This window comes from Neofelis nebulosa, chromosome 3 (assembly GCF_028018385.1).
Source record: "Neofelis nebulosa isolate mNeoNeb1 chromosome 3, mNeoNeb1.pri, whole genome shotgun sequence".
Taxonomy (NCBI): Eukaryota; Metazoa; Chordata; class Mammalia; order Carnivora; family Felidae; genus Neofelis; species Neofelis nebulosa.
The window spans coordinates 143,845,705-143,868,355 of record NC_080784.1 but is presented as its reverse complement, the minus strand read 5'-3'; the positions used below and the strand labels follow the sequence as shown (position 1 = coordinate 143,868,355).

The window sequence follows — 22,651 nt, the reverse complement described above, 5'->3', positions numbered from 1 at the left end:
GCTCTAGAGTGTGGTAGTTTTAAAATTACTGCCTCTGCACTTTTAAAGAGGCACAGAAAGATTTTAAAATTTTAAAGAGGCACTCTGGAAGACACAGAAATGTACTGTAGATCTGATATTTCTCAGTGTTACTAAAATGCAAACAGAACCATGAAGATGTTTCTCAATACCAAAGCATATAATTTTTTCTAAATACTTTTGACTTTAAAAAAGAACACACAACACAAACAGAAGGCCTTAAAAAGTACACAATAAGTTCCCTGGTTTAGCCTTAAAAAATTATTAAAGTGTTGGTATTCAGTGATTGGCTCAACCTTGGTATTAAAACAATAAAATTTTCATTTGTTAATTTAAAAAATGAAATTAGATATAATGAAAAATTAGATACTCTTATGGTTAAAAAGAAGGCATTTGGGTAAATAATAATTCATAACTTATTGTAAGTAGAATTCCCAATTATAAAATGTCTAATAAGCAGTAAGAACCACTATAAATGATGTCAAATCATTATTGGTCTCTACAAAGACATAAAAAATTTATATTTTCTACAATACTGCAGTTCGAAAAATGCTAAACCGTATCCTTGAATTGCTTAAATACTTACCTTCTACCATCACTACACCACTGGCCTGGTATCATATTTTGTTTCCAATATAGCAAGTATAAACTCAGTCTAAATTATTCTCTCCCAAGTGCTGCCACTCTACCCACTCAAGAAAGATAAAGTATTGAAGCAGTTTAAAATTTCAGAGGAAAATTCATTTTTTTTTAAGTCATCCAATACCCTGTGTGAAGATGTCACTTGGAAGGCCTGATTTACTTATTTATTTATTTACTCAATTGGAAGGCTTTATTACAAGGAAGAATAAGAAAAATTACCTGATGGCAGAATTTGGTCTCGTTCTTTTAATGTAATCCATGGCCTCGGAGGAAGCTGCTCTGGATGAACTGAAGGGAAAAAAATTTTAAATATTAATTTCACGTCTTCTAAAATCAGTAGTATTTACTTAAAAATGTCAAATCAACTTCTGTTGTCTCTTCAGTTTTAATGCCCCACAAACTGACTTAAAATTCTAATACTGAAATATAAAGAAGACAAAAGAAGTTTAAGGAGACCTATGAAGAAAATACACAAATGAAAATGTGAAAAGAACATTAGGAAACTCCTAATTGGCATTTCCACTTACACAGCCTTCATTTCTTGATTTTAAACTTTCTCTCTTTTAGAACATCCATGCAAAGCAAGAGATTAGAACTACATTATAGAGAAAAAAGGAAGGCATTGGTTAAACATTAATTACTCAGATATGATTATCAATACCATGGAACTAAAAGCTACCCAACTACCAGATGAGAGAAAATTCACCAAGATTTAACTACCGCTTTTACTTCTTCCCTTTAAGAACATTCACAATTACAGGATAATTGGATTCAAGTTTGTGGATTTTTCCCAGGGTATTTAGTGGCTGAGAAATATGTTCCTTTAAAACAAAACACTCTTACCTTCATCCAGCCACAGTAATTTTGCCCAGAATATCTAAGATCTTGAAAGTTTCACTTTAAAGGGGTGCCTGGACGGCTCAGTTGGTTAAGTGTTTAACTTCAGCTCAGGTCATGATCTCACGGTTCGTGCATTCAAGCCCTGGGTCGGGCTCTGTAGTGACAGCTCGGAGCCTGGAGCCTGCCTGGGATTCTGTGTCTCCCTCTCCCTCTGTCCTTCCCCCACTCATGCTCTGTCTCTCTCCCTGCCTCTGTGTCTCTCTCAAAAATAAACAAACATTTATAAAAAGTTTTTTTAAAGTTTCACCTTACTGAGCATTTTGGTATTCCAACATCTACCTAAACGATGCTTGCTTTAGCTTCCATAGTTTTCACAGAGTGGAACAAACATTAGTTTGCATTATCCATATCTTGCCAGGAAAGAAATGAAGCTTATCATAAGATGGCAAACAAACCAGGCAGCTGGATCAACATACTGAATCCTGGAAAACAATCATGCCTGCCAGGAGTGCCATGCCACAATCACAGCAACTATGTAAAAAATGGAAAGCCCAATATATAAATACAGTGCAGTGTAAACAAGGAACTTTCTAGTTGTTGGGGTTCCTTATCAGCAAATGGTTAAAAATTCAGAAATCAAAGAATCCTCAAAATAAAACATGTACAGTGATGCTGCCATTTTGGTGCTTCCCAAAACATTACTAATCTATTTTAATTAATGTATCACAGTGTATCAGTATAAGTAAAATGCATAGTATTCACCAACAATGTCCAAAGAGTCAAAAACATGAAAAGACACTATATCTCACCAGTAATCAGGAAAAAGATGAGACAGCATGTTTTTATCCAGGTTGACAAAAAAAATTTTTTTAATATATCCAGAGTTGGTGATGGTGATAAGAAATGAATACTTGCATATGTGGCTGGTAAGAATATAAATTGGTACGGCTATCTGGGAGGACATCTTTTAAAATTTTAAACATCCATATCCCCTATGACCCAGCAATGCTATTTCCTGGATTCAGCCCTATCTGCTAAAGAAGCATTCATGGGAATGCAAGGGGTGCAGCCACTCTGGAAAACAGTATGGAGGTTCCTCAAAAAACTAAAAATAGAACTACCCTACGACCCAGCAATTGCACTACTAGGCATTTATCCAAGGGATACAGGTGTGCTGTTTCAAAGGGACACATGCACCCCAATGATTATAGCAGCATTATCAACAATAGCCAAAGTATGGAAAGAGCCCAAATGTCCATCGATGGATGAATGGATAAAGAAGATGTGGTATGATATATACAATGAAGTATTACTCAGCAATCAAAAAGAATGAAATCTTGCCATTTGCACTATGTGGATGGAACTGGAGGGTATTATGCTAAGTGAAATTAGTCAGAGAAAGACAAAAATCATATAACTTCACTCATATAAGGACTTTAAGACACAAAACAGATGAACAAACATAAGGGAAGGGAAATGAAAATAATATAAAAACAGGGAGGGGGACAAAACAGAAGAGACTCATAAATATGGAGAACAAACTAAGGGTTACTAGAGGGGTTGTGGGAGGGGGGATGGGCTAAATGGGTAAGGGGCACTAAGGAATCTACTCCTGAAATCATTGTTGCACTATAAGCTAACTAATTTGGATGTAAATTTAAAAAAATAAAAAATAAAACAAGTTAAAAAAAAAAAAGTATCAGGGGCATCTGGGTGGCTCAGTCGGTTGAGCATCCGACTTTGGTTCAGGTCATGATCTCGAGGCTTGTGAGTTCAAGCCCCGCATCAGGCTCTGTGCTGACGGCTCAGAGCCTGGAGCCTGCTTCATGTTCTGTGTCTCCCTCTCTCTCTCTGCCCTTCCCCCACTCATGCTGTCTCTCTCTGTCTCTCAAAAATAAATAAACATTTAAAAAATTTTTAAGGAAGCATTCAAATAGATACTCATTACACTGCTGTTTATAGCAGCAAAAACATGGGTAAATGGCTAATATTCATTTTAGAGAAATCTATGGTATAGTTTAAGAAAAAAGGGATAGATACATGTGTGCTAAAATAGAAAAATATATAAGAAAAACTGAATGAAAACAATTAGAAAATATGCAATGATAAAATGTTTTATTAAAAAACATTTTTAAAACACACATGAAAAGTAATACCATAACATTTCTACTGGTGTAATTTTTACATATCAAAGTCTAGAAAAATATCTACACAAATACACACCCAATTTACAAGTGTGTTTACTTACATGGAGGGAACATGGAATTAAAGGTAATGGTCAAAAAACATTCTAGTCTTAATAGGAATTTTTAACATTTCTTACAAGGAGAATGATATACTCATATGGACATACACTTAAAATTAATTTCTAAGATGAAACTACAATGTCAGTGATATGACAAAGAACAGAAATATAATTATATGGGCTACCATCAAAACAAAACAAAACAAAACAAAACAAAACACTGTTTAATAGATATAACAGTACCAGAATTTGGATCAATATGGAAGATAAGTGTCCCCCATGAATACAAGAGACAGGAGTTAACATAGTAATCTCTCAGCATTATACTTAAAATGTGATAAAACAGTAATCCTCCCATTTTTATCTCCCATACATGCCACAATGGGTGCTAGACAGCTGGGTAAGGACAGCAAAAAAATTCTGATTCCTCTGGCCAGTGAAGCCAAAAAGGAGAAATGCAACAAGTATTACATGAGAAACTCACACTCAGTGGAGGTGGTAATCCAAAGTGCTCATGGCAATCTCTCTACCAGAGCCCAAGAGAGCCAACACATCCCACCCCTCCAGGGACCAGCAGCAATGGGCCTAGTTTGCCCACACTGAGGGTGTCAGCTGAGCCTGGAAGGGCTAACAGAACCCATATGCTAAACCTAAACTGGGCAACTGCCTATTAAAATTGACATTTGATTTTAAAAGGTACAAAGGGCACCTGGGTGACTCATCTGGTTAAGCGAACAGCTTCGGCTCGGGTCATGATCTGGCAGTCAGTGAGTTCAAGCCCCTCATTAGGCTGTGTGCTGACAGTTCAGAGCCTGGAGCCTGCTTAGGATTCTGTCTCTCTCCCTCCCTTCCTCTCTCTGTCTCTGTCTCTGTCTCTCTGCCCCTCCCTTGCTCCCTTGTTCTGTCTCCTTCTCTCAAAAAATAACATCAAAAAAAATTTTTTTAATAATAAAAGCTTCAAGAGTCTCCAAACATAACATTCAAGACAACCAGAGTACAACTGAAAAATCACTGGTCACACCAAAGACCAGGACTATCACAAACTAAGGCAGAAAAGACTACCATCAGAGATCAACAGAGATGATTTAGATGCTGAAATTATCTGACAGAGATTTTAGAGCAGCTATCATAAAGCTGCTTCAAGAAGTAATTACAAATTCTGTTGAAACAAAAGAAAAAATAAAAAGCCCAAAGAAGTTCTAATTTTTAAAAAATGACCAAAATGAAATTACTGAACTTAAAAATGTAATAAAAAATAACAAAACTCACTGAAAGGGCAAGAAAAATTAAAAAAACAAAAAAATTAGTAATTTGAGATTTCTTCCATCTGAACAATTAAAGGAAAATAAACTGTGGGAAAACAACAGAGCTTGAGAGCCAAAACCTCTAAAATTCATATCATCAGAGTCAAGAAGAAAAGAGAAACAACATAGGCTTAAAAGTATTCTAAGAGACAATGATGAAAATGTCTCAAATTTGGTAAATGACATAAACCTACAAATTCAAGAAGGTGAGCAAACTTCTAGTAGAATAAACCCAAGGAAATCCACACCAAGACATATCATAGACTGAAAACTAAAGACAGAAAAAAAAATCTCAAAAACATCAAAGAGAAAGGACACATTACCTATAGGAACAATGGGTTTCTTTTCTGAAACCATGGTAGTCAGAGGAAGTGGCACATTTTCAAGTGCTGAAAGAAAGAACGGTCAAGCCACAAATTCCGTGCCCAGCAAAACCACCCTTCAGAAATCAAGGGGAAATAAAGATGTTATAAGAGAAAAACCAAGAGACTTTGTTGCTAACAGAACTGCCCTTAAAAAATGGGTAATGGAAGTTCTCTAAACAGAAAGGAAATGGTAACAGAAGAACCAGAACATCAAAAAGGAAAGAACAAGCAATGAGTAAAATCGGGGGTAAACATAATGGATTATGTTTCTCCACATGAGCTTCTTAAGTCATAGCTGATGGCCAAAGCAAAAATCATAACATCTGTGTGATACTCTGTGCAGGTAGAAGAAAAAAAAATACATATTTTAATAGAAGTGGGGAGTGTGAGGCACACAAGTGGAAGGCATCGATAATGCACTTAAAGTGATAAAATACCTTTATCAGTTGACTACACTAACTTTGTATACTGTGATTCTAGAGCAAACATTAAGAAAATTATAGAAGACAATATACTCAAAAATAGCACAAATAAAACAAGGTAGAATCCTAAAAAATATTTAAGTAACCCACAGGAAACCAAGAAAAGATAAACAAAGTACATATGGGAAACAAACAGAAAACAATTATTTAAAATGGCACAATTAAATGCTACATATCAATAATTTTTTTTAAGTTTATTTATTTTGAGAAAGAGAGAGAGAGAACGTGCACAGGAAGGTACAGAGAGAGGAAGGGAGAGAGAGAATCCCAATAAGCTGTGTGCTATCAGTGCAGAGCCTGATGACTGGGGGCTCAATCTCAGGAAATGCAAGATCATGACCTAAATCAAGATTAAGAGCCAGATGCTTAAGGGACTGAGTCACCCAGGGACCTCTATTGCTAATTATTTAAAATGCAATGATCTAAATATACAAATTAAAACAGCAGACTCTTGTGGGGCAGACACATGACTCAACTATATGTTGTCTATAAGAAACTTATGTCAAATACAACAACATAGTAAAGTTGAAAGACAATGGAAAAAGAAATACCATGCTAGGAAGAAACAACAACAAAAAAAGTAGAGTGGTTATGTTTACATCGGACACACAGACTTAAGAGCAAAGAAAATACTAGAAAAAGAAGGTTGTTACTTAATAATAAAAGGTTCAATTCAGCAAGACTATGTAGTAATTCTAAATATGTATACATCAAACAATGTACCTTCAAATACATGTAACAAAAACTGCCAGGGCTGAAAGTAGAAACAGATATCTCTACAATTACAGTTGGGGAGTTCAACACTATAATGTCAGTATTTGGTAATAAGAGTACTAGGTAGAAAATTTAGAAAAGATATAGAAGAGTGGAACATCACCACCAACTAACATAGTTTACATTTATAGAACAATCCACCAACAACTACAGAATATTTGCTTTTTCAAGCACCCATGTAACATTAGCCAAGACAATGAAACAAACACCAGTAAACTTAGAAGAACTGAAATAATGCAGAATGTTTTCCAACTGGTCCCAAACTGGAATCAAAGAAGAGTAACAGAAAGAACAGAAAATTTAACAGCACATTCTAAATAACCCATGAATGAAAGAGGAAGTCTCAAAGGAAATTAAAAAAAAAAAAAACACATTAAACAGAATGAAAATGAAAATACAACATATCAAAATTTGCGGGGTGCAGCTAAAGTAGTTCTGAGAGGGAAATATATAATGCTACATACTTGGATTTATAAAATAGAAAGGATTTAAAATAAAAAAATCTAAGTTTTCACTTCAAAAACAAGAAAAAAAATAAACCCAAAACAAGACAGAAGGAATTACTAAGATATAAGGAAACAGAACATTAAACATAAGAGAAAAAGATATACTGTGCAAATTTTAACCAAAAAGAATTTGCATAGCTATTTTCATATAGCTATATCAATAAAGTAATGAGAAGTACATAATGAGCTGGTAAACATTACAAATAACCAGAAAGATAAGGTATATAAAATAAACCCTCACTATAATGTAATTAATAAGAAATACTAGGAACGAAGAAGGCCATTACATGATAAAAGAATCAATCCTTTTGATCCCTGCAAGAGACATAAAAAATAAACAAATTTATAATCAAAATGGGAGATCTTAACACAGCTCTGTCACTAATGAATAAAAATCAGTAATTATCAAGTATGACATACTCAGGCAATTAATAAACTTAAACTAATATATATAGAATGCAGCACCAAATAAGTACAGAATGTACATTCTGTTTAAGTGCATACATAACACTTAGAAAAATTAAGCATATGCCGCCTAATAAATAAAATATTTAAATTTTTTTAATAAATTACTCTCTGACCACAATGGAATTAAGGTAGGAATCAATGACAAATAAAACATCTCCTAGAAATAAGGAAATTTCTAAGTGATTAATCTAAGAAACAATGATGAGAGCTATTAGATAATATACTGAACTGAATGATAAAAAATTAATACAAATTGAAACCTGAAGAATGCAGCTAAAAGCCAGATTTAAAGAGAGATTTATAAATAAACACTTTGGGAAAAAAACAAAGTCTAAAAGTTAATGATTTAGATGTTAAAAGGTTAGAAAAAATAACAGATGAAAGTCCAAGGAATAAAGATTTAAAAAATCACTGATATCAGGGGTGTCTGGATGGCTCATCAAGTATCCAACTTCGGCTCAGGTCAAGTTGGAGCCCTGCATTGGGCTCCGTGCTGACAGCTCAGAACCTGGAGCCTGCTTTGGATTCTGTCTCCCTCTGGCTCTGCCCCTCCCCTGCTCGCTCGTTGGCTCATTCTCTCTGTCTCTGTTTCTCTCTTCCCATCTCTCTCTCTCTCTCTCCCTGTCCCGAAAATAAACATTAAAAAAAAATTTTTAATCACTGATGTTAAAAAAATAATAAGAGTATTACTAAAACTAAAAATTGGCTCTTTTTTTTCCCCCAAAGAAATATTGCTAAATACCTGCAGGCAAGACTATGCATGAAGTAAATAAAAGCAACACAAATAACTAATATCTGGAATATGAAAAAGAGACAACACTATTTATCAAATGAACATTAAAAGATATTCTGAACTTCATGGAAATAAATTTGAAGATTTTTTTTAAAAATTAAGATTTAGATAAAATGGGAAAATTACCAAAAAACACAACTTTCAGAAACTGATAAATGGAGTATCAGAACAGTACTATAGTTATTAAAGAAACGAAATCAGCAATTGAAAACTTCCTTCAAAGAAACCCCAGACTCTGATGTATTCTACCATACATTTAAGAAACAACACCAATCATAAATATTCCCTTCCAATTAACAGAAAATAAATTTTGTGATGCCTGTATAATCTTTATACTAAAACCTGACAAGAATATTGAAGAAAGGAAAATTATTGATCGATCTCACTTAAACTTACATGCAAAAAATCCTAAGTAAAATATTAGCTAACTGAATAAAGGGATATATAAAAAGGATAATACTATACAGCAACCTACTTGAATTGAATACAAAGGTGGTATAGCATTAAAATCAATGGATTTACCAAATTAGCAGCATAAAGGCCAGAAAACATATTCTCAAGGAAAAAAAGCATCTGATAATATTTAACATTTGTTCATATTAAAAAATGAAAAACTCTAACTAGGAATAGAACTTTCTTAATCTGATATATATAAAAGCTACAGTGAATGCCATACTTAATCATAATTTCAAAAAGCTAATACATTTTGAAATTAGACAAATTACCACTACTGTTAGCACCTACTAAAGATCTTAGCAAGTACAATAAGGCAAGAAAAAGAAACAAAAGTTAAGAATTAGAGAGTAATGAAAGTGTTGTTATGTGCAATGACACAATTGTAGAATTAAAATAAAAATACCTTAGGATTAAAAAGATTTTAGTGAAATGGCTGAATATGTATTTATCAAAGGCACTTTCAAGTGTTCAGCAAGGTGTCTGAATACCAATAAATATACGAAACCCAACTATATTCCATAAATGAGCAATAATAATCTTACTGAGATTCATTTTCAAAAAGACCATTTATGGGGCGCCTGGGTGGCTCAGTCGGTTAAGCGGCCAACTTTGGCTCAGGTCATGATCTCGCAGTCCGTGAGTTTGAGCCCCGCGTCAGGCTCTGTGCTGACAGCTCAGAGCCTGGAGCCTGTTTCAGATTCTGTGTCTCCCTCTCTCTGACCCTCCCCTGTTCATGCTCTGTCTCTCTCTGTCTCAAAAATAAATAAACGTTAAAAAAAAAAAACAAAAACCATTTATGAGAGCATCAAAAAACTCAACACCTAGAATAAATGTAATAAGAAATGTAAAGAATACTACACAGAAACCTAAAACTCAATATCAAGAGAAATTAGAGAAAGCACAATAAATGAAAGAATATTCAACACTGCTAGATTAGAAGATCCAGTGTTGTAAACAGGTCAATTTTTTCCAAAGCAATCTATAGATTCAGTATAATCTCAACCTAAATTCCTATATTTTGGGGGAGGGGAGAAACCTGAAAAGCCAATTCTAATAATTTTAATGAAAATACAGGGTAAAGAAGGATGGGGGCAAAACTAGCTTAGACTTTAGAATCAACTCAAGACGGAAGGCTTACTCTACTGAATCTTAAGATATCTTATAAAAATACCATAATTAAAGACACTGTTATATTATCATAGACAGAATTAAATAGAGAATACAAAACCCCAGAAATAAACCCATACATACAATGACAATTTATCACAAAGATGGCACTAAAATACAGTAATGAAAGGACAGTCTTTCCCATAAAAGGCTCAAAGTCAAATGGAAAAGTTATGAATATAGACTCCTATGATATACAAATTTCAATTCTAGGAAGATTATAGCTCTAAATGTTACAAGTAAAAAAATGAAGTTTTTAGATATAGGAAAATATATTCTTGAGCTTGGGGTAGGGAAAAATTGTTAAAAAGGACACAAAAGCAATACCATAATAGAAAAGCTCAATAAATTCAATTATGTTAAAATGTTTTCTGTTCATCAAAAGACAAATTAAGAAAGTGGAAAGGCAAACAAGAGCATGGGAGAAGATGTCTGCAACATATATGCCAACAATGACTCATAACTAAAGCACTGAAGACCTCCTTTAAAATTATATACACACAAACCCCACACACATGCCATATGACCAGGTCAAGTGGCTACATCTATATTGACAAAGGAGAATTGTATTTTTAAAGCAAAAAGGAATTAGTGTACACATACTATATATACAGCTGAATTAAACTTTTAGCTAGATAGTCTTAATTTGTTACTGAAAGAACCTCTCAAGTTTATTATCTCTCTCTCATCAATCAACTTTAGTCTTTATAAGCCAAAAAAATTTGCAATGATATTAATTTGGTTTTACATTATTGTAAATATCACCATTTTTAAAAATTTTTTTACGTAGGTGTCTTCTATGATGGAGATATTTAAAAAAAAAGTATAGACAACATATTGTGATGATGGCCTGATGCTGGAATCTAGATGTCTCTGTTTGGGATTCTATATTTTAGAAAGACACTATTCCAAGAAAAATATCTGAATTCAAGCATCTATACATTTACTCATATTTTGAGTGCTTAAGCAAAAACAAGTTTTAAGTCAAATACTTAATAGACTTCTTATATTAAAAAAATTTCTATTTGGAATACAACTATTTTAGTCAGATATATTTGGTGTTCTTTTTTGGTTTTTTTTGAAATCTTAAAAACAGAGATTTATTCTATTATTGAAATCCACAAACACAAAAACTCCTTTAGGTTGTACTACTTTGAAACATTTTTCTTTTGTATATCATGAAATTGAATTTGTAGTCTTTATGAAATGAAGGGACAAAATCAATAACTTTAGAGTTATTTTAAATTCTTTTTAAGATTATGCATTGCCCATAAGCACATGTTTCCTGATTGCATTTGGTTTTTTAAATTATATTTTTGTCACTAATATTTTATGACAGAGTTGGTGTTCTTAATCAAAATCCTTCTTGCAAAACTTCCCCGAATGTGTAGTGAATCAAACTAGTTAATTTTGTTCACAAAAAAATGTGTACAGTGTGTGGGATCCATGTAATCTGCTTACAATTAATAACTATGTACCTGTGATCAAGAGAACCAGCTGTATAATTTGGGAAAATCACATTTTATTCTCTGAATCTCAGAACTTGCATCTGTGCAACCAGTAAAAATTCCTACCTCCTAGGTTCTTTAGAAAGATTAAATAATATAACTAAAGCTCATAACATATTGCTTGGTAAATAGAAAGTACTCGGTATATGAAAAGATTGTCCCACTACCATGAAATATAATAACTCCAAAATTGTAAAAAGTTATTAAAAAAAAAAAAAAAAAAAAGGTCAGATGCTCTTAAGCAACATGTGACATATAAGCTAGCAGTAATACATGTTGAGTTCACTATTTTGTCATTAAGACTTACCTGCAAGATTGTCAAGCATGAAGTTCAGTAGCTTTCGGGTTCCATCTGGGTCCTGGTATAAATTGAGAATATCCTGTGATAAAGGATTGCCTAAATCAGAACACAAAAATAAAATCTGTAAGACTTACAATTGTTAGGACCAGACAAATGTATGCAATAAAACAAAATACTAATTTCCTAAAGTGAATATTACAGTATTTAATGTTACATTAATTTTAAGAAATTATGTGAATTTAAAGAAATACTTTAAGACAGTCATAAAGAAAAATTTCAGAAAAGTTATTTCTTTCCAGATTTCACTGTTTATACTAGCTACCTACAATTTGTTTGCCAAAACCACCTATATATGTAAACATATATATTAAACTTAGTCAATTCTGAAGTACTATCACAAATCAGCACAATGAATTAACCTTTATAAGTTCTGTTTATCTTTGAAGACAATATTCTAACTGAAAGACAAATAGTCCTGTATGAGAAAGAATGAATGATATCATAAAAAAGGTGCATCCATCAATAAATAAATAAATGAGTGAATGAATGAATGAATCAGTCAGTCAGTCAAGGTGCATACTAAAATATTTGGGTAGTTTAGTACATATACTCAATGTACTAGCAAAAAAAATCATGGTCAATGAGTTAGGCAGATTATAGCTAAAAATAAAATTGTTGAACAGAAAATACATTCAAAGAAACTACCCAAAATGCATCAATAAGAGAGAGATATAAAATATGAAACAGTAAAAATATGTGAGTTAGAATAAGAAATCTTGGGGTGCGTGGGTATCTCAGTCAGTTGAGTGTCCAACTTGTGATTTCCAGTCAGATCATGATCTCATAGTTTGTGAGATTGAGCCCTTCACCAGGCTGCACACTGACAGCTCAGAGCCTGCTTGGGATTCTCTTCTTTCTCTCTCTCTCTCTGCCCTTCTCCCTGGTCATGTTTGCTGCTCTCTCTCAAATTAAGTAAATAAACTTTAAAAAAATAAAAATGAAAAATCTTAACATATATTAAGTTGGAGCTCTAGAAACAGAGAATAGGACTTGGGTCTCTAGCTCAACATCTAAAGAAAGAAGCTGGAAGTTGTCACTCTGTCTCCACAGTTAAGATCACAAGGCAAACTGCTGCCCTAAACACAAACAGGCAGATACAGAGAATCACAGCCTAGTGGCAGCTAAAGTCCAGATACAGAAGCCCAGAAATGGAACTAGTAATAGTTGAAACAGGTTAAATCATAATCGACAAATTGTCAGAGGCTTGGAAGACATTAACTAGAGAATTAAAAACTCAAGAAGGAACACAGTCTTAGGAATATCCAACATTCTCTGAGTTTTACTTCCAGGAGACTGACCAGGTTTTTAATATAAAGACTGGATAAAAATTCCCCTTATGCTCCTGGCAGGAAGAGTAATGCTCTCCTTAACAAGTCCTGCATGTAAGGAAAACTATTTTACCAGAGTATAATCAGGTGAAGTTTTACCATTTAATGTGAGGTAAATACCCAACACTGCAGCCCTCTCTAGCCTAATTTGGGGTGGAGAAAGTAGGAAGGAGATCTAATTCAGGCCCATTTTTAATGGGACTGAGACCTAATCATAAAACTATAGGACTCTTCCTCCCCTTCCACATCATGCAATCACATCAGTATTGTTTCTGTATAATAACAGATGATTATGGTAAACAGAACTAGAAGCTCGGAGTCCTTTGGGAAAACCCAAAGGCAACAGGAGATAAAAACAAGAAAACTGGAAAAAAAAATTTAGATTCTGACATATGACAGCCAACAGGAAACAAGGCCTGTTGGAAAGACAGTTTAAAGAGAAGTGAGAAGACACATTACTTAAATAGAAAAAGGCTGCAAACTTTCACAAGATAATTTTTAAAGAATGAATAAACTGACAGAAGAATCACAACGTATAGAAAGAAGTACATGAAAGGATTTCATTTTACATTGTACGGCAAACTTGTGAAGGACAATTGTAAATAGAAAGCCTTAAAACCCTTTGGGGAAAATAACCAGCTACTTCAAAACAAAACAAAACAAAACAAACATGGTAACGGTAATAAAATTCATTAGCAAGAATGGAAGCTGGAATAGGGTGGAATAATATCTCCCAAGACTGCAAAATGGTATTTAAGACTTCAACACTCCTCCACTAGTTATCAACAGAAAAAGTAAACAGAAAGTCAGTAGAGATGGAAATGAGAAAAACCTGTCAACCGATATGACGATATTTATATAACACCATACTCATACAGAGGAAAATATATGATCTTTTCGAGTGTACACAAACATTTACCAAGACACCATTTTCTGGGCTAGGAAACAAACTGTGACATGCTTACAAGAAGTAAAACCAAAGCATACTGACCATAATAAAACTAGAAATCAACAACAGAGAACTAAAAAAACTCCAGGTATTTTGAAATTAGACATGTCACTCACTCACACACACACACACACACACACACACACACACACACACAAAATGGGGCACCTGGGTGGCTCAGTTGGTTAAGCCAATTTTAGCTCAGGTCATGATCTCATGATTTGTGAGTTCAAGTCCCTCAATGGCTTTGTGTGGACAGCTCAGAGCCTGGAGCCTACTTCGGATTCTGTATCTCCCTCTCTCTGCCCTCCCCTGCTCACTCTCGTTCTCTCTCTCTCAAAAATAAACATTAAAAGAATAAAAAAAAAAGAAATTAAACATTATACTTCTAAGTAATCTATGGGTCAAAGAGAAAGTCACAAGGAAATTTAACTGAACTAAAATGAAAATACATCATCAAAATTTGTATGATGTACCTAAGTTAGTGTCTAGAGGGAAATTTATAGGATTAAGCTTTATTTTAGAAAATAAGATCTAAAAGCAATGACTTAACTTCCAAATTAAGAATCTAAAAAATGAGCAAATGAATGCCAAAGAAAATAGAAAGAAGGAACAACAAAGAGGAGACATCAATAAAATTTATAACAGAAAAACAAGAGACTACTACCAAATTTAAAGCATGATACTTTGAAAAAGAGGCAAAGGGGCGCCTGGGTGGCGCAGTCGGTTAAGCGTCCGACTTCAGCCAGGTCATGATCTCGCGGTCCGTGAGTTCGAGCCCCGCGTCAGGCTCTGGGCTGATGGCTCAGAGCCTGGAGCCTGTTTCCGATTCTGTGTCTCCCTCTCTCTCTGCCCCTCCCCCGTTCATGCTATGTCTCTCTCTGTCCCAAAAATAAAATAAAAAACGTTGAAAAAAAAATTTAAAAGAAAAAGAGGCAAAAAAATTTCTGATAAACCTACATTTGATCAGAAGGAAAAAAACAGACACAACTCACCAATATCAAGAATTAAAGATTAGGAAACAGCCCTCTTTAATGCCTTGAGGCATTAGGAGGATAAGGAATATTAAGAGAAAACTTTAGGTCCTTAGGTTCAACAACTTAGAAAAAAAATGACAAATTCCTTGAAAGACAGAAAATACCACCCCTCACTGAAAACAGAAATGGATAGAAAATGAAGCCACAAATGGCAGACTAAGAACTTCCAAAAATTTGCCCCTTTGTAAGAACAAAAGGGCAGAATAGCAGTGAAGACAGTAATTTTTGGGGTTTAGATAACTTCTGGTCCCTCACTGCCAGGGCAGCTTGGCAACCACTGAAGCAACCAAAATTGAGCTCCAGCCTTTCAAAGCCTCATTCAAATGACTAGTCATTTATCTCTGACTTCTTTGGTAGTGGTTCCTTGACTCTTGCCAAGTGCTAAAAGCCTTCAACCTGAATGAAGGGTAGGGAGAGTGTTAAGGCATGTTTGAAGAAACCATTACTGGTAAATGCTTACTTATGCTAACTTATGGCTGCCCGAGGTCACAGAAACAGGTAAGGCAAACAACAGACTAACCTAAGTGCTTAAGAAAAGCTTGGGATAAGAGCTCAATAAGGGTTCTGAAAGGCTCTGACAGGGGCACCTGGGTGGCTCAATCTGTCAAGCTTCCAACTTCGGCTCAGGTCATGTCTCACAGTTCGTATATTCAAGCCCCACATCAGACTCTGTGCTGACAGCTCAGAGCCTGGAGCCTGTTTCGGATTCTGTGTCTCCCTCTCTCTCTCTCTCTCTGCCCCTTCCTGGCTCACACTGTCTCTTGCTCAAAAATAAACAAACATTAAAAATAAAAAAAAGAGTTTGAAAAGCTCTGACATATTCCAGGTACTCTAGGAGACCATAACTGTGGGGGGCTCTGCATATGCTCATGAAAGACCAAAAAATAGTGTACTTTCACCTTTTCCTGATCTTGAGGCTGTGCACAAGTAAGAAGTAAAGGCTAAGGCAGAGTGGTATACTTCTTGGCTAATTATTGAAAGCATTTCCCAAAACACACAAAGAGCCACGTGGCCAAGATTGGAAGATTCACTGGTTCCAGGAACTTTAAAAGATCTATGCCTAAGCATTAACTGAACACTAAACTGAAGAGAGATTTCAATATAATTACATGATAAAAAAAAAAATATGAAATTTACAGAATTAGTTCTGAAAGTCACTAAAGGAACAAACAACAAATAACCCTGGGAATAGGAGGTATCATAATTTCAGAGTTGCCACATTATTTAAAATGTCCCAGTTCTTAATGCAATTACAAAGGATGCAAAGAAACAAGAGTATGTCTTATAACGGGGGGCGGAAACAATGAATAGAAACTGTCTCTGAGGATAATAAAAACTGTACCTGAGGACTATACTACAAGTCTTTCAAAACCTATTTTAATATGTTCAAAGAGCTAAAGAAAACCATATCTAAAGAAGTATGACAATGATGTCTCAACAAAGAATATGAAAAAAGAAATCAAAATCACAAAAAGTAACCAAATAGAAAACAAAAACATCAACAAGATATATGCACCTGTATGTTCACTGTAGCATTATTTATAATAGCTGAGATATGGAAACAAACTATCCATCTACAAATAAAAAAATTGGTATGAGTAGGCAATGAAATATTATTTACCCATTAAAAATGACAGTTTCCCATTTAAGACAACATGGAAGGATCTAGAGAGCATTATGCTAAGTGAAGTAAGTCAGACAAAAATAAAAATACCATATGATTTAACTTATATGTGGAATCTGAAAAAAATGAAGAACACACAAACAAAAACAGACCTTTATATACAAAGAACTGCTGGTTTCCAGAGGGGAGCTGGGTGAGTGGTAGGAAACATCAATGAAGGAGATTCAGAGGTTACACCTCTCGTTATAAAACAAGGAGATCACAGAGATGAAACGTACACCATAGGGAATGTAGTCAATAACACTGCAATAACCTTGTATGGTGACAGAGAGTCACATTTACTGTGGTGAGTATCGTGTAATGTGCACAACTGTCAAATCCCCAAGCTGTACACCTGAAACTAACATAACATTGTATGTCAAGTATACTTGGATAATAAAACTTAAAGAAAAAACAGAAACACACAGATATCAGAAATAAACTATTGGTTACCAGAGGTGGGAGGGATTAAGGGCAGGCAGAATAGATGAAGGGGATTAAAAGGAGCAAATTTCCAGTTACAAAATAAGTCATGGGAATGTAATGTACATCATAGAGAATACAGCCAATAATATAATACCTTGTATGGCAATCAATGGTAATAACTTATCATGGGGATCATTTCATAATGTATAAAGATTTCAGATCACTATGATGTATACCTGAAACTAACAGTATTACTGTATGTCAATTATACCTCAAAAAAATAAGTAGCTCTTCTAAAACTAGGTAAATAAACACAAATTTTAAAAAGCAATAATTTCTATTATTTTTCAGCAAAGTGCAGGAACAGGAAGGAAATAGGACAGGTTTCATGTTTGTTATATCAGCTTTGGGACTGACTTTCCTAAAATTTAGGCCAAAACAAAGTTCACATCTCTTCTGACAATAAATGTGGATACTCATGTAAGATCATTCAGTTGACATACAACATTTGGTGTTACCAAGATAGCCACTTAAAGAACCACAATGCATTAAGAAAATCTTTCAGGAAAAACAAAACAAAAAAAACACTTCTGACAGCATAAGAACAATTGAGGAATTTTCAGGGATAGTCACCTCCAGCTGAGAAAAGAGTAAGCACAGGGAAACAGAATCAGGAAGATAAAAAGAATGAAGCAACCTCATCTCTTCTCTTGGTTACTGCTACATTTTCCTGTAAGCATTGTCTACCCTGATAATACAGACTGTTATTCTTCTGAAGATGGGCAGATCTCAGTGATTCAAACTAGTAAAATCATTAAGAATCACATTAAGCAAACACCTGGATAAAAGCCAAACTCAGAGAAATAGCAAGTATACTGGTGGATTCCAGTGGCTAGCGGGGAGGGAAGCAGGGGAGATAATGGTCAAAGGTTACAAAGGTCCAGTTAGGAGATTAACAAGTTTTGGGGGCCTAATATACAGCATGGTGACTATAGTTAATTACACTGTAGTATATACTTGCTAAGAGAGTTAAACTGAAAAAGTTCTCAACACAAAAAATACATGGTAATTATGTGATGAGTTGAAGGTGTTAGCTACAAGTATGCTGATAATCATTTTGCAATATCTAAGTATATCAAATCAATACACTGTATACCTTAAAATTACACTGTTATATCTAAATTACATCTCAATAAATCCAGAAAAAAATAAAAACATTAAAAAAATCAAAATATTAAAAAAGAAACCAAACAGAAATTATTAAGTTGAAAAGTACAATGAAAATAATTACTAGAAGGACTCAAGAGTAGTAGTGGATAGGCAGAAGAAAGGGCCTGTGAACTTAAAGACAGGCCAGGTAAAGTTATAACAGTCTGGAAGAACGGGGTGGGGGGGGGGGAAGGAAAAATAAATGAACAGAGATTAAAGATATACCAGCATACAAGAAGTATACCAACATTATGTAGGATGGGAAACCCAGAAGAGGAAGCGAGCAAAGAACAAAAAAATTTGAAAAAATAATCAGGAGCATCCCAAATTTGATGAAAAGTATTAATATACACATCTAATAAGCTTAACAAACTCTAGGTAGAATAAAGTGAAAGAGATCCACACTTAAATTATAATAAAACTACAGAAAATCAAAAACAGAATCTTAAAGTAACAGGAAAATAGCAACACATCATGTACAGACAATCAATAGTATTAACACTGTATTTTCTCATCAGAAACTGAGGAGGTCAAAAGGCAGAAGAATGACATATTCAAGGTGATGAAAGAAAAAAAATGTCAACTAAGAACTTTATATCTAGCAAAAATATCTTTCTTAGATAAGGGAAAAATTAAGACATTGCCAGATAAATAAAAACTGAATGAGTTTGTGGCTAGATCAGTCCTATAGAAAATACTAAAGGGATTTCTTTAGGCTGAAATGAAACTTGAATTCATATGATTAAATAAAGAATGCCAATAAAGATAATTACATAAGTATAAATGAAGATAGCATAACTACAATTAGTGTTTTTAATCTAGCTAAGAAGACGACTGCATACCGCAATAATAATAAATCTATGTTGATGGGCATATAATATGTAAAGATAATATTTATGACAATAATAGAATAAATGAGAAGCGAATGAAGCTATAGGTGCAAAGTTTTTTATATTATTGAAATTAAGTTGCTATTAATCCAAATTAGACTACTATAACTAAGATTTTTATTGTAATCCCTAAGGTAACCATTAAGAAAATAACTCAAAATAATATAGGCAAAAGAAACAAGGGAATTAAATTGGTACACTGGAAAATACTCATTTAACCAAAAAGGCATTAATTGGGGAACAGAGGAACAAGAAGAACCTAACACATAGAAAACAGTAAAATGACAGACAAAAATCCTACCTTATCAGCAAACACATTAAATGTAACTGGATTAATCTCTGGTTAAAATGCAGAGATTAGCAGAATGAATAATAAAAAATAATCCATTATATGCGGTCCAAAAAAGACATACTATATATTCAAAGATACAAATAGAATGAAAGTAAAAGAATAGAAAAAGGTATGCCATGCAAACAGAAAAGAGAGCTGGGGTAGTTATACTAAGAAAGGGATAATCTCAATGTCCTTTATCAATGAAAGAAATTGAATTAATAGTTAAAAACTTTCAACAAAGAAAATTCCAGGACCATATGGTTTTACTGGAAAATTCTACCAATAATTTAAGAAAGCAGTATACAAATGTTATTATGCAAACTATTCCAGAAAATAGAAGTGTTAGTAACACTTGGGGCACCCGGGTGGCTCAGTCCTTTAAGCATCTCACTCTTAATTCTAGCTTAGGTCATGATCTCACAATTTGAAGGATCAAGTCCCACGCATCAGGCTCCCCACTGGTAGTGCAGTGCCTGCTTGGGACTCTCTCTCTCCTTCTTTCTCTGCCCCTCTCCCACTTGTGCACCCTCTCTCTCAAAATAAACAAATAAAATACACTTTAGAAGTGTTAGTAACACTCTCCAGCCCATCTTATGAGGTCACCAGTATTCCGAAATCAAATAAAAAACATTGTAAGAAAGGCATTACAGCATATGTCTTATGATCATTAATGTATAAATCCTGAACAAAATACTAGCAAATCAAATCCAACAATATATTAAAAAGAATACATAAAGACCAAGTGGTTTTTTTTTCAAGTGGTTTTTAAAATGGGAATAGAGGTTGGCTCAACATCTGAAAATCATTAGCATAATTCAACATATAAACAAATTAAAGAAAAATTATATGATCATCTCAAAAGTTGTACACAAAGTATTTGACCATATTCAACTTCCATCAATGATAAAAACTTTCAAGCAAATGCAAAATAGAAGGAAATTTATATAACCTGAAAAAGCACCTATGCACCTGAAAACTTTTTACCGATATAATTAATGGTGAGAGACTGAGTGCTTTTCCCTAAAATTGAGAACAAGGCAAGGATGTGCACTATCATCACATGTATTTATACTGTCCTAGCCAATACAAGGCAATAAATTAAAAGACTATGTATGGGAAAGAAAGAAATGAAACAGTGTCTATTTACAGAATTTTGTAGGTGTTTACAAATGTTGCAAGAGACAGGGCAACATATTTAAAAATCAGTTGCATTTTAATTCTACAATATCAATGAGTAACTGGAAATTTAGAAAGCAGTATCATTTACAACAGCATCAAAAATATCAAATAAGTACAAATATAGCAAAGTGTTTGTAAGATATTCATGCTGAAAACTATATAACATTAAAGAAATAGAGTAAAGAAGACCTACATAAACGCAAGAGATACACTGTATTCACAGATTGGAAAACATAATCTCAAGATTAAGATACTGAATCTCCTCAAACTGATCTACATGTTCATCATAATCCCAAAAAAGATTTCAGCAGGATATTTTGCAAAAATAAGCTGATTCTATAATTTATGTAGAAATGTATAGCATCTAGAAGTATAAAAGCAAACGTGAAAAATAATCACAAAGTTGGAGAGTGGCCCTATAAAGAAACAGAAAACACAAACCACAGATTAGGAGAAAATATTTGCAAAACACTTATTTTAAAAAAAGGATCTGAATCCAGAATATATAATAAACTCTTAAATATCAGTAATTAGAAAAAAGCAACTCAATAATAAAACTAAGCAAACAATGTGAATAGACACTTGAATCAAGATATATAAACACATGAAAAGACACATTGTATCATTATTAAAGAAATAAATGAAATATCCCTGCATTCTATTAAAATGGCAAAAATTAAGAGATTGATAATACCAAGTGCTGACAATGATGCACAGCAACTAAAATTCTCCCATACTTTTGGTGAGGAAGCAAAATGATACAGCTGCTTACAGAAAAGTTTTTTTTTTATGAAGTTTAGCACACATCTACCATACAACCTGGCAATCCCACCCCAAGTATTTACCCAAGGAAGATAAAAACTTGTCTCACACAAAAATTTGTCTTTAAATGTTTACACAGGGCTTTTATTTCTCACCACCCCTAACTGGAAACCCAAAAGTCCTTCAATTTGTGAATAAAAATCTGTTGTACATCCACACAATGGAATACTACTCAGCAACAGAAATGAATTACTGTTATGGACAACAACATGGATGAATCTCTAATGCATTATGCTAAAGGAAAGAATCCAGACTCAAAAGGCTACACAGTGTGTGTTTCCATATAGTATAGAAAGTAGATGAGAGTAGGTGTTGACTTCAGCAACACAAATGAAGTGAGGGGTGACAGAACACTTCCATTTCTCAATTGTGGTGAGGGTTATGAAACTATAAACAAACAACATCCACTAAAACATTCACCAAAGGGGTGAATTTCACTACTATAAATTGTAACTTAGTAAAAAAAAAGTTGCTAAAAATTTAATTTTTTCAAAAATATACTTAAGGAATAATTTCAAGAGTAATCGCTACATCTAAAAATAGAACATACTAACTCCAAAGCAATAAAAGTATATAGACAAAAGGAAAAAATATTTCTAGAAAGGCAAAAGGGGGAGGTGATATCAAAAGGTAGAATAGTATAACACAAAAATATTCATAATTACAATACAGGTGAGGCAACTGATCTGAACCCACATTAAAAACAACATAAAGCCAGAATGGATTAACAACAAAGTTCAGCTATATACTATTTGCAAGAGATACACCTAAGCATAAGTACACAGAAAGGTTAAAAGTAAACAGATGAAAAAAGATATATTAGACAAACATTAACCAAAAGAAAACTTGCCCAGCTGTAATATTAGACAAAGACTAAGATGAAAA

The 22,651-nt window shown here is 33.7% G+C and overlaps 1 protein-coding gene across 4 annotated transcripts in view; it reads right to left on the bottom strand.

Annotated features, from left to right (window-relative positions):
* CNOT6L (CCR4-NOT transcription complex subunit 6 like) overlaps nt 1-22,651 on the bottom strand; it is a 120,396-nt gene that overhangs the window by 36,212 nt on the left and 61,533 nt on the right. For all 4 annotated transcript variants that reach the window (XM_058722168.1, XM_058722169.1, XM_058722167.1 and 1 more), the window contains exons 5-6: nt 11,876-11,965; nt 880-948 (exon numbers count right to left, since the gene is read on the bottom strand). In XM_058722168.1, the coding sequence (XP_058578151.1) occupies nt 880-948; nt 11,876-11,965 (159 nt within the window). The remainder of the gene's footprint in view (nt 1-879; nt 949-11,875; nt 11,966-22,651) is intronic.